The sequence below is a fragment of the Rissa tridactyla genome, chromosome 1, assembly GCF_028500815.1.
Source record: "Rissa tridactyla isolate bRisTri1 chromosome 1, bRisTri1.patW.cur.20221130, whole genome shotgun sequence".
NCBI lineage: Eukaryota > Metazoa > Chordata > Aves > Charadriiformes > Laridae > Rissa > Rissa tridactyla.
Genome location: NC_071466.1, coordinates 88589461 through 88601978, shown reverse-complemented (window position 1 = coordinate 88601978; position 12518 = coordinate 88589461). Strand labels below are relative to the sequence as shown.

The following is a 12518-nucleotide window of genomic DNA, read 5'->3' as shown; positions in this document are numbered from 1 at the left end:
TGAAAGGATAATGTTGAGGCTAGATCTGGCTGGTAATTTTTATAAGTGATGAACAAGTGTATGTTTTATTACCTGGGAGTAGCCTGGAGAAAAAATACCATGATACCTAACTCAGTACGGTTTCTCATGTATCTCTAGAGCTGGACATGCAGTTTCTTAGTTCACCATTTTTCAACCAGCTTTGAGATGTCAGTTATTTTTGGAGATTTTGTCAGTATGAACAAACATGCACACCCACATCAAGCAGGAATCTGCCTGCTGGTGCCACCAGTGTGATCTCAGCTTCGTGTCCCAGTTTGAACAGAAAGGGAAGGACAAGAGACATGCCTTGCTGGGAACAGAACAACTCTACGGGTGTGTATCTGTCATGGCGGTTTCTCAAGGACTGATTGAAAACCACACAACAAACTCTTCGTGGCAACAAAATACCATCACAGACCTCACTACTTCTTTTAAGCACAGAGAACATGTCATTTATCTTGCCCTTTCTGACATACGGACCGTATAAAACACAAAACTGCACCGAGGCAAGATAAACTATTGAAAAGACCGAAGGAGAGAGGGAAGAGACAAACCAAATTAGTCACCTTGCCCGCTCTCTCCTGGAGCACGTTCAGCTTCCGTGACGGTATGCGTTATGTACACCCCCACTATTATCAGCGAGCATGACCTGTAACAGCAGTAGCAGCTGGGCAAAGTCGTTATTCCTCCTCCTCTGAAGCACCACAGGAAAAGAAAACCTGTGAATCCCACCCCCAGGATGCTTGCTCTCCTGTCAAGAGCATGGTATGGTGGGCTGGCAGCCAAGAGAGACTCGACTGAGATGGATAGCACAGGCCACCATTTGTTCTCTGATCAGCTAACAAACACTGGAAGATCCATTTGTTGCAAGTGCTTATGACAGGAGGGGAATACTGTGAGAGACCATAGCCACCCACCCGCCTTCTGTCAAAAATCAATAAAAAACATCCTTTAAATAGTGCTATCAATCATAACTGGTTCCCAACTACTCTTGCGGCACTCAGTTTGTCTATTTAGCGCTGTTCAGTAGCCTCTGCCTGGGTTAAGGAGGTCCCATGCTCTCTCCATACCCGCCAAATACGCTTGTCCAGGCTCTCCATCTTCCTCAGGAAGAAAATGTTGCCCCATGAACTACAGGTATGCAACAGAAGCAGCTGGTTTGCTGTTTGCCATTTGCCATATCCACAGCTGACAGGGCAAAAACTGCGAGTAGAAGTTTACCTCAGAAAAATACTGGGAAGGGAGGGAGGAAGAAAACAGTTCACAAAACACATTGGTTACCAACATTTGATGGCAACTCTCTCTTGGAAACTCTTCCCTGCAGAGTGGGAGCGGGAATGAACAGTGAGAGTTCTGTCCTCAGTGCCAAAAACTGTTTAGGTGGTCACTTGCTAACTGGGAGAGAATGGGGAGGAGAATCAGAAGTGACAATCCTTTTGTATTTTTAATGATTAGTTTAAAATCAAGCAGACATTATGCTGGCAAGGCAAAATTAACACTATTCCTACCCCACCATGCCACCCATCATCTCCAGCATCCAAATAGATGTTAACTCAGTTGATCATACGCTTGTAACTCATGACAAATTTTATCATGAATCTTCTGTCAAACTCCAATGAAACAGAAAAAAAAAAATCAGATAATTTTCATTTACAAAACCTTGCACAGTGACTACCTGCATTAGGAGTTAACCTACATTGGAGAGTCATAGGCTTAAACTTCTCCTAAACAATACAGTCAACACTAGAGGCTAATTGGAAGAATGGGCAAGCACTAACCAGGACAGATACTTACTGATGCAATAAAAAAAGAAAAGCCTGTAAGTATAGGACCAGTATAGCCAAAAGGATTGCCTCTGAATTAAATTTCCTAAGAGGTTTATCTGATTGGTGAACAATAAATTCAAATTAAGTCCACTGAAATCAATATAACGATCACATTTTGTATCCCTGAGGAGCCATCAGGAGCCAATTGTGAGACTGCAAAAACCTCAGCTTAAATTAGAAGCTGTGGTCTGAACACATGCTATTGTGTTTCAGTGATGAAGTTTTCTTTAAGACGAACTCAGAAAAGCAGGCAACACTATATGTACAACAAGAACCAGGAAGGTAGGGAGTCGCTGCATGAATTAAGGATGCAGTGTTAGCCTTCGCTTCAAATTCCTTATTTTATATTCAACTTAGTTCCATGCACTTTTGGCTAAGATAAGGGAGCTACAAAGACAAGTTGTGTTTGTTTGTCTAAAGATAACATCTGTAATTACATACCCGGGCAAAAAAGAAATTTCTGCTAATAAACAAGGTTTTCTTCCATGAAAATAGGTTGTTTTTGAAAGAGCCACAATCTGTCTCCCTGTGTGCCTGGGAAAAATGGTCATCAGTCTTCACCCTGACTTAGATTTTGCCTCAGTTAATTAAAGTATTTACTTTCTCGTTTCCTTTTGCCCTGTCTGATGAGAAAAGTACTTCGTGAAAAATTCTCTTTACGTTTCCTTCCATATCAGGAGCATTATTTTTTTTAGGATTGCATCCTTTCCATGATTTAAAAAACAAACAGATGAGTTAGCTTATCACACTGAGCCACTTTGCAATCTTACTAGAAATATTACTGTAAGGAAGAGAATCTAAGATGCGCTTAAAACCAAATGTCTTCCTGTATGGAAAAGCTTTTCTCCCCTTTTTCACTTTTTTTTGTTTCTTTGTTTATTTATTTGTTTTCGCTTTCTTCTCTGCATTAGCCCTCACATCTATCTCCCAAAGATGCAACAACAGGATATTCAGAAAAACTGCTGCATACTGAGGATCCACAAGCCCTTCTGAAGAGCCTTTCAGCCTACCATCTTTGATTGCCTCTACTGGGATTCAGCTTTCTTAAAGCTGCTTCTGAGGCTGGGAAAAGTAGTATGCATTAAAAATCCACAAAACACCACTTTAGGCAGTCAAGTACATCTCAGCAGAGCTGTTCACGATCCTTCCGACAGTGGAGAATGCAGAGAGTGTGCCCAATCCATCACTAATCTTTACAGGCACACACAAAAAGTCGGTAAGAAGGGTGAAGTCAGCACCACACCCCTCACCGAGGGGATAATCCCAGTTACGCATGATGCAACCCGACTGCAAAGACCATTACCAAAATCCCCCTGTGTGCTCCACCAAAGCTGTATATATTATTTACAGAGAAGATAATTATTTCAGTATTTAATCCTTTCTACTCTGAAATACAAGCAGCTATGTTTCAGCGAGCTCGAATCATCATCTAAAACATAATTTGCATGAAAGGATCAGTGAAAAATGACATGGTTAATATCAGGACTTTTTGTTTCTAAAGGGCAACCGGCGCTCTATTAATGCATTCACATATATAACTGTTTTACATTCCAAACCAAACCCTGTCTAGTTCTATTATGATTTCAGATAAACTTTTCTTCTACAAAGACAGATATGCAAGCCTTAAATCTCTGATACCAATTTATTTACAAGCACCATCCTATCAGTAAATATTGCTCCTTATCTTGCCTCTGGTTTAAAATGCTGAATTGTTCATACTTTACATGTCAGGAGTTTCTTAAACTACTTAGGTAGCCTTTAGGACTAGAAATTTGAATCCGCAAACCGTGAATATGCAAACACTGTTCACCCATCCACACCCCGGCCCCGCTTTGCCCCAGGAAGTTTACCAGTGCGCAGAGCAAGTCTACTGCTTCCAAGATAAGCTCCTGATGGCCAATTCGTGTGACTCCAAGATCTTCCAGTTCTTGATGAGTAATGCGTAGTAGCTGGTCACCACTGATCTTCTCTCTCTCAAAGTTCTTTATATATTGCTGCAGGCAATCATCAAGACCTGCAGAAACAGGATGGAAGAAATCAAGAAAACAGTTAACAACATTTTGTACTGCCACAGGAAGAAATAACAGGCTGAAACCAAAAATCAAGCCAACAGAGGATACTTGCCCTATCTTTCAGAGAAGTATTTTAGCATTACAAAAAAATGTAATGCTACCCAGAAATCTAAAGATTCGGAGAGCTATGGCAGCCCATGGCTTTTCCATCTGTGGATGATATCAACCTGAACTCCGAACAGATCCCTGAATTCTTGTAGTACAATGTCTGTCTGGCAGTTCCTAATAACACTTTTATTAGCAATGCCTCCATTACATCTGGGAGGGGAGAGGAGAAGAGGGAACAACGGAAGGGAGGAAGACTTGCATCCTTCTCTGGGTGCAGCATATCAACTGATGCTGTTAATTATTGCAGCACTGTAAGAGACTGGAAACAAGGGAAAGCATTTGTGCCAGAGACAAATTCTAAGGGAATAATGACAGCATGACGCCATACATCCAGGAGTGACCAGCTATCAGTGCCTCTTAACCTCGCTCCCAGTGTACTTCTGCCATGGTAGGTCGCATGATGAGGAGGGGCTGCTGGAGATGCCCTCAGCTAGGAACCCAGTCTCATCATGGGACGCTTGACTACAGTGCCCCATGCAGCGACACACAAAACAGCAGTGCCACATCATAACATCTCTCCTACTCCAAGACTGTCCATATGCTGCTGAGCCACCCGAAAGTTCACAGATCATGCCAGCCCCTAAAACAAGCTGCAAAGAGCTCTAGAGGACAAGAAAGGTGGTAGGACAGTGAATGCGTAAACTGGGCCCCAACTGCAGCAGCAGATCCGGCTCAATGTACCTCAGTTCAGAAGCTGTATGGAGTTGCTCAAGGCACGCAAATGCTTGCTGAGCATGAAAAGCCACTAAAAATCAAGACCTGGGTGCGCTCCCCAGAACAGAGTAATCAGGGAGCAGAAACAGGCCTGCTGCGCCAAAAAAGATCCTAGAAGTCCATGCCACACATTTGCCCAGGACGTGGATGACAGGATTAGGTCCTGCTTTGGGGACCACCCCTATTCTAGCTATTCAGTTTGATTATCAATCTAATGACATGGAGCTGACTACACATTTTGCCTGGAGGAAAGAGTGCTGCAGAACGTGAGATAATCCATCGTGCTTCTCTCTCCCAGCAATCTTTGCCTAAGAGGGCCAGACCAGTACAGGGAAGCTCTGCAGTGTGTGCATCCCTGTGCCAAGGGCATAAAGAAGACCCTTGAGTATTTGGTGGGAACATTTTTACTTGCTAATCAAAATGTCTGAAAAATCTGAAGACACACGGAGGAGAAAAGACTGATCTAACTGCTGAGCCCCAGCTGCCTCCTACGAGCCCCAGCTTATAGCATAAAGCTTATCTGAAACTGGTTTTGTTGCATTTTCGGTTCTCATTCAGCCCTTTTAGGGTGTAGCCATAACTCCAAAGAGACTCACATGAGGAACATGTTGGTACCGCAGGCAGGGATGCCCCAGTGCCTGGCCAGCTTGCCATTCCTGCCTCGGCCCCTGGGCAAGCATCACCCACGCTATGTCGCTGTTACAACACAGCAGCACAATCTCCACGTGGCTTTAACTTCTAGAATTCACATACCAAAACCAAACCCCATGCAAACACACTAAGTCAAATACTCCAGGCCCAAGACAAAGGAGCAGGTTCCTGATTCCAGCAGCCTCCGACCAAGGCCTTCCAGAGCCTGCCCCCCTACTTCCTGCCTCTGTAACAAAGCCACTTGAAGGTCTAGGTTAATCAAGCATTTGGAGCGATGCCTTCCGTTCATTTCCCTTTCTAATCAAATAGTTGTTCAAATCAGTCATATACTCTGTTACAACATATTAACAGAAAACAAAAGTGGTGATCCAGGACTGATCATGTATTGCATCTTGCCACACAGCCTGGTTCTCAGATGTGTTTGACCAGCTTGTGAGGAGCTAAAAATTGTTTCCTAATTCTCCAACAAAGAAAATACAAATGGTTAAACTTCCAATAAGAGCAATGATCTACTAAAACCTTTATTCTCCTAAGTTCCATTCTCCTACAGCAGAGGAAACTGAATTATCAGAACGACCAAGACTGATCCATAAAATGACCTGGTTGCCACATGCATGCATGGAAAAGATGACAGGAACACTCACTAAAGTAAAAATAACACAGCCTGCTGCTTTGTGGGGTGCCCCATTGTATTTTTGATATTTTTCCCTTTGTACTTAAATAATGAAAATGCTGCCTTTGGCCTTAGAACTGCTTGTTAATCAAATGCAATGATTCACTCTAAAACAACGCGAGACGTGCATAGTCGTTGTGACGTACAACGGGAAGATCTTAATTTGTCTTTTTCTTAGACACCATTGCCTCAGAACATGTGGAAGAGCATGAGTTCTGCATATTCCCAAGGCATTTCAATGGGAGCCCTGAATTCATCCAAATGTTGCTGTCCCTCTCTTACATGCTAGGCAATGCTTATCATTATTAGCAAACAGACAAGCATCAATAAAAATCAGGTGGTATTCTCTGCCATTTACCAAGTCACAGCGCTACAAGAATTCATTTAAATGTTTAAATTTAGGTTGCAAAAGGAAATAATTTTTCTCAAATCTTCTTGAATCTACTTTACTTGTTCACACACACACAAGATACCATTATCTGATATAAGCCTGCTTGATTTATCCATATTTGTCCATATTTTCCCCCAAAGCCCTTCTTAGCCCAAGTTTTCCATCTGATATAGTAATTGCATGAACTGTTTTACAAGCACAGTCCAATGTATAATGGCATGTATTTTTTGAAATAAATTTAATATTCTTGACAATACATAAAACATTTCATCTAAAAATGTATTAAAAATAGGCCACAGATGTGCTTTTGCTAAATGACTAAAAAAGAAGGAACTGATATTCCTGAACTTAAGTCCCACACTGCTTACATACACCGCTGAATGAGAATAATAACATTAAAATATCCAACGTCATCAGGTATTCTGTGATTCTGTATCACAAAAAATTAATTCCCAGCTAAGAGAGTAGCAACACAAATCCAGAATAAGACATGACAGATACACTTAATAAACACTTACTGACAGTTAATTCTAAATAAAGCCATTACTCTTCCTCCTCCTGCTATCTATATATTTTTGTCATTCAGATGTAATCTAGATGGATGCATGTAGTTCATATAGGGTAAGAAAAAAATTTAAGACAACAAAAATATTACTGACAATTGCTTGACTCATCAATTTCGTAAAAACTACAGCCAGGAAAGAACAAAATAATTTAACCGTAGATTGAGTGACATTTTCAGAATAGCTTGCCACAACTGCTTCCCCTCATTCCCTAAAAAGAACATCCTTTTAAAGTCATTTATTTCTGTCATTCTATTTCTTAATTAAAAAGCAGGAATTCCTTTTTGTAAACAAAACCCTGCACAGAAAGGAAATAATAATAACAATAATACAAAAAGGCCACCAGCATTCCTCACCCACACCTTTTGTCCCCAGAGCCACAGCAGAGAGCCCTGTTTGCCAGCAGCCGTCCAGCTGCTGCTGCCTTCGGATCAACACGAGGGGAGCTGCAGGGCATGGGCATCCCTGGCTGATAATGCCATTTCACTTGGGACAGGACAAGATGGACCAAAAAAAAAAACCCCATCAGGTGCCTGGGGTCCATGGAAACACCCTGCAAGCTGACAGGGAAAGCACAGCTTTCTTAAGAGCACTCTATCTTTTACCATATTCCTTCAAGTCCAGCATTCACCCAACTGCAATGTAGCAAGAAGTTTTTCTAGCCATCAAGGTCTGGTCTGCTCCGCTTCTATCCCCAGATGCCCTCATATCCAAGGTTGTCACACAACCCACGTAACCACAGGAATCCCAGCAAATAACTCAGTTTGATGTTCTGTTCCCTGTTTCTGGGCATGGGTGCGATTAAGGTTGCCAAGCACCTATCAGTCCTGGATATTTCAAGAACAGTGGCCTCTGTCCAAAAATCAGGTTCGATATTATATTCTGGATGCATAAGGCCCCATAGTGTATCAAACAGGTTTTGTGATGTCAATACACAAGTAACAGCCTCACATTCAACAACTCTATTCCTCATCCAAAATAACCCCAAGATTTTTTGAGTATATGTAAAAGCACAGATGTTCCAATAATAACAGAGTTTAAAGTAAAACTGTATGAAGGCACCCCTCTTCCTTTCAGACCTACTTTTTAAAGGAAACACTGTATAATTTTTTTTTCTTTTTTCTTGAAAGATTCTTGTCCTCCAGAAATAACACAGACCTCCAAGGACGCCAACTACTCAAGAAGCACTCCTCTGCCCGCCGTGCTTTCCACATGGGCTTATCAGCCACAGGGTCTGGCAACGCTCTCCACACCCCACTATACACGCATTACCTGGCAGTTTGATTGGGGTCCAGAAGAGCATTTAAGATGTTAATACATTGCTCATCTTTGTCAGCTGGCACACACCTGAGGTGTTATGTACACTGATGGACTATTCTGTGCATTAACAGAAAAGGAGTAACTCTTTTCATTAAGTTTAAAGCAAGCTCGACCTCACCTGTGGGACTAAAGAAATAAAAAACAATAGTAAAAGAAAAAAAGTTCCTCCAAAAAAAACTGCTCAGAAGAGTCAGCACTTTTAACATTAAAAAAAAAAAAATCTCTCTAGAAAAGCTTCTCTTGCAAGTAGAACATACTGGAGCTGGTTTTTTTCCCCCTATGCCATCATTGAGTTCTACCTTGTGTGGGCCAAGTCAGAGTTCATCAAATCATTAACAATTTTTTAATGGCTCACACATGGGAAATTGGGCTGATTTCTGTGCAATGAATTCCTTTTATTACAACAGGATGGTAGAAACTGATCAAGAAATGTTTAATTTCATTTTTTTTACTCATACGATTTTCTGGAATAAGATTGCAAGATGCAGAGCTACCCTCCAGGGAAATCTTCCATGCTTGCAATATCCTAACTAATAACACAACTGTACACTTCATGATCTCTCGTAGGTATTGTCTTATTTTGATGTGTGTAACAGATTATCTTTTGAAACGAGCAAACCGACAAACTACCCTGCAATTCAGTGTCAGAACAGGTTATGCACATCTGTGGTAGTTCAAACTCCGGTGACCCTCTCCATGAAATACACCCTGAGGTTCTGATCCCACAGTCTGCTCCTCCTCTGCAAGCAGTTCAGTCTTTCCTCTCGCCTCTAAGAGACTAAAAAGTATTAAAATCATCTTTTTCTATGGCTAGATCTGAACTAAAATTTGTAATCAGCTGTTCAGATATACACGAGACGATACGGTTCTAAAAATAGTGGCAACTAAGTAGAATATTATTCCCCATATTGGTGGCAAAAGAATTTTTCCTTAAGATTGGAAAACTACAGTGAAAATACCAGAGCTTGTGTCCTTATCAGCCCTCCTTGCAGTTTGGGGCTAGGGGAAAGACGATGAACATTACAGGCTTAACTATCATACATGAACCTTCGATAAGGGAGTATATTTTTACACTCCCCTGGTAAATCAGAATGAGGATGCAAACTGACAGCTTCCCCTGGCAAGTCCTTGTTCTGTAAACCCATTTACTGAAGAGCAACACATGGAATAATTTTGCTTGGGAGGGAAAGGCACACAGCTTGCTTAGAAAACAAATGACAGGTGTGGGGCTTTTCTTTTTCTTTAGATATAAGGCAAACAAATTAATGTTTCAATCTGAACAGAAAGAGTATGCTCTACATGAACTTCATCCGTTTTATACCTTAACAAATAAATACAAAATCAAGCAACGGAGTGTAGCACAGAACTTAACAAGTCATTTAAAAAAAATTTAAACTAGAGTTCAGTATAACCTGGACATTTATGTAGCACTATCCAGTGTCTTTTCAGGTTGTAAACTATTATTTGCAACATTTTTACCTAAACTAGCTTGATGGAAGGGACCACTAAAACATTAAATCTTCAGAAAAAAAGTCACATTTGTTTTCTTCCCGCTCACCATTAAATATGCAATAAATTTAAGCCCACTATTCTGAAGGACTGACCACCTTAGAAACTGCACATGAATCTATGTAGGTTTCAAACTTAAATGTTCAACTGAGTTCCTGAGAAGTTAAAACATTGTGCTGTGACTTATGCATTTGCACCTAGGCTTTATTAATCCAAAGCTGGTAGGCCACTAGCCTATTCACTTTAATTATGCAAAAATACAAGGTTTCCTTACGTCAAAGAGCAAGACAAGCAGGCAGGAACTTCTCCCTCTCTTCCACCTCAAGCATGAGCTGCTCCTGGGCACAGACACTGCAGGCAGCCCAGAGCAGGCAGCTCTCCCCGCCACAGCTCTCCTACTGGGGGTACGCACTCACGCTTCTTCCCTAGAAGAACCAGAGCGCAAGAGGGGAGACTAGGAAAGGCCAAGTTTCCCCCGAATCTGTCCACGGGAGATGGGCATTTGGAAACTCTCCATGTTCCTCAGTCTGGATGTCACCGCAGAAACCAGGAGGAAGCCAAGCCAGCCGCTTCCCCACCTGAGAGGCAACGAGAATTCTCCTCTGCCCACGTAAGGGATGCTCACTGCTTCGGGGTCTCCAGCACCTCCTGGGCTTCATATGTGACAAACAGATGTCACAGTTATCCGTGCCAAAAGACAGAGCAAAGAACAGAATGTTTTAAGTCTAGTAGACGACAAATGCCTACTGTGGACAGGACGGTCGCGAAAAAATAATGCCTTATCCCAGAAGAACACTGCAGGTAGGACAGCAAAAGAAACACCAGAAGCAGCTTTCATTACAGATTGGGAAAAAAATTACAATATATTTAAAACTGGGGAGAATAAAAATATATTAATTGCTGGCCCCATATTTATGAATGGGTACAGGATTAATGAAAAAAAAGAATTGCCAAATGCCTGCATTACAGGCCGTATTTGCAAAAAAGCAGGACAATCACTTTGTGCGCTGGTTATCTGCAATTTCAGGCAAAAGCCCTCTAACTGCAAAACATATTTGTGCTTCACTCTATAGAATTATTCTCTCTCTCTCACTCCCTCTCTCTCTGTATATATCTGAGTCAAAGAACATTCCAAAAGCGTTAAAAACAAACATTAAAAATGACTGAGAAGATCCACATAATTATTCCTTCAAGCATAACATGTGTATTCATAGAATATAGTATAAGATTACATGTTTTCCACGTGCGGTTTAGGGTAGATGTATTTTTTCCTAGGAATCTTCAACTGTTCATAGTCAAAACATTAGCTGAAAGGTACTGCTAACTAAAAACTACATTTTTAGGCAATGAAAAAGGAACACGGTGCGTTAAAAAAACCCACTTTATATCCACTGGATACACACTGCTACATCCAGGAAAGCACATTAAGTTTGTAGAATGAAGAACTCAGAAGATGTGAACGTGAGCAGCAGCAACATAATCCAAACTCAGCCTCTCCTGAAGGTATTATAAATGCCGAGACCCTGGCTACTATACCAGAGGTACCCTGTACAGCAGTGAGGTAAATAAGGAAGGTATCACACTGAAGAGATGTGCAACATAAGAAACTGAAATACAAGTATATTTTAGACCTTGATTTTGCTGTTCTTTGTAAGGTCCTCGTCAGTAGAAGGGCCTGCGATCAATCAAAGAAAAAGCCACCAGTGATCGAGGAGATGGCATTATGCCAGGTGAGAACTTGGGAGTCAAAGAGTGTATTTGCGACAGCGGTGGGTTGAAGCAGAAGTCTGAGGTGAAAGAAGGACTGCATCCAGTCACTATGAATTCTGTAATTAAAAATCAAATCCTGTTTGAGGAATCTAACTCTAACATGTCTGCTGTTTCTGTGCCTACAGATACACTCTCTTTTCATGACCGTGAATTCTTATGAGACCCGGATATATTAATTTTATGACCACGTTGGCAATAAATGGCAATTTTAATCATCAGAAAATTGCAGAAACATCAAAACTGAGTGGATCATACATGGCTCATCAACAGCTCTACTTTACAAAGAATTTCACACTGACTAACTTTTAAAAGAGTTTTCTTGAAAAAATAAAATGAAATTTTAAAAAGGAGTCAGAGAGACAGAAAGTGTACATGTAGACTAATTACAAGCATGATTTAAAGATACACAAGAATGGACTGGCTGCAGTGTCTAATAGGGCATATTTTCAATAAAATCAGTCCGTGCTCTTAGACTACTCATAATCAGGGCTTATAATGGCAAGTTAGACTTGCTAATTACAAGAATAATATCCAAAGTGTTCTGTTTCGCTGTTGATAAATGTAATCATTCATATTTCTCTGGGAGCTTTTTGTTTCCATTATGCCCATCTGTGTAGCAAAGCCAAATCTTCACGCAAGCACATACAAGTTTTGCAATGTATTTGAAATCTTAAAACACGGATAACACTGCAACAACCAGTGTCGAGCTCTATTTCTATGAAATTCAAGGATTAGTATCCCTGATTATCAATATTGTTCTCAATGTAAGAGGTTATAATTATTGTTATATTTAGGACTCATTATTGGATTACAATGACCACATTGTTCAACTACAGCTGTGGCTTTTGCACACGAGAAATGCTGAAGTTTGCTGAAAAGTTAGTGTGGCTGATAATGGCA

General features: G+C 41.0%; 1 protein-coding gene across 7 annotated transcripts in view; it reads right to left on the bottom strand.

Annotated features, from left to right (window-relative positions):
* The window catches only part of CNKSR2 (connector enhancer of kinase suppressor of Ras 2), a 217889-nt gene that overhangs the window by 177291 nt on the left and 28080 nt on the right, over nucleotides 1-12518 (bottom strand). For all 7 annotated transcript variants that reach the window (XM_054211248.1, XM_054211258.1, XM_054211269.1 and 4 more), the window contains exon 2: nucleotides 3698-3861. In XM_054211248.1, the coding sequence (XP_054067223.1) occupies nucleotides 3698-3861 (164 nt within the window). The remainder of the gene's footprint in view (nucleotides 1-3697; nucleotides 3862-12518) is intronic.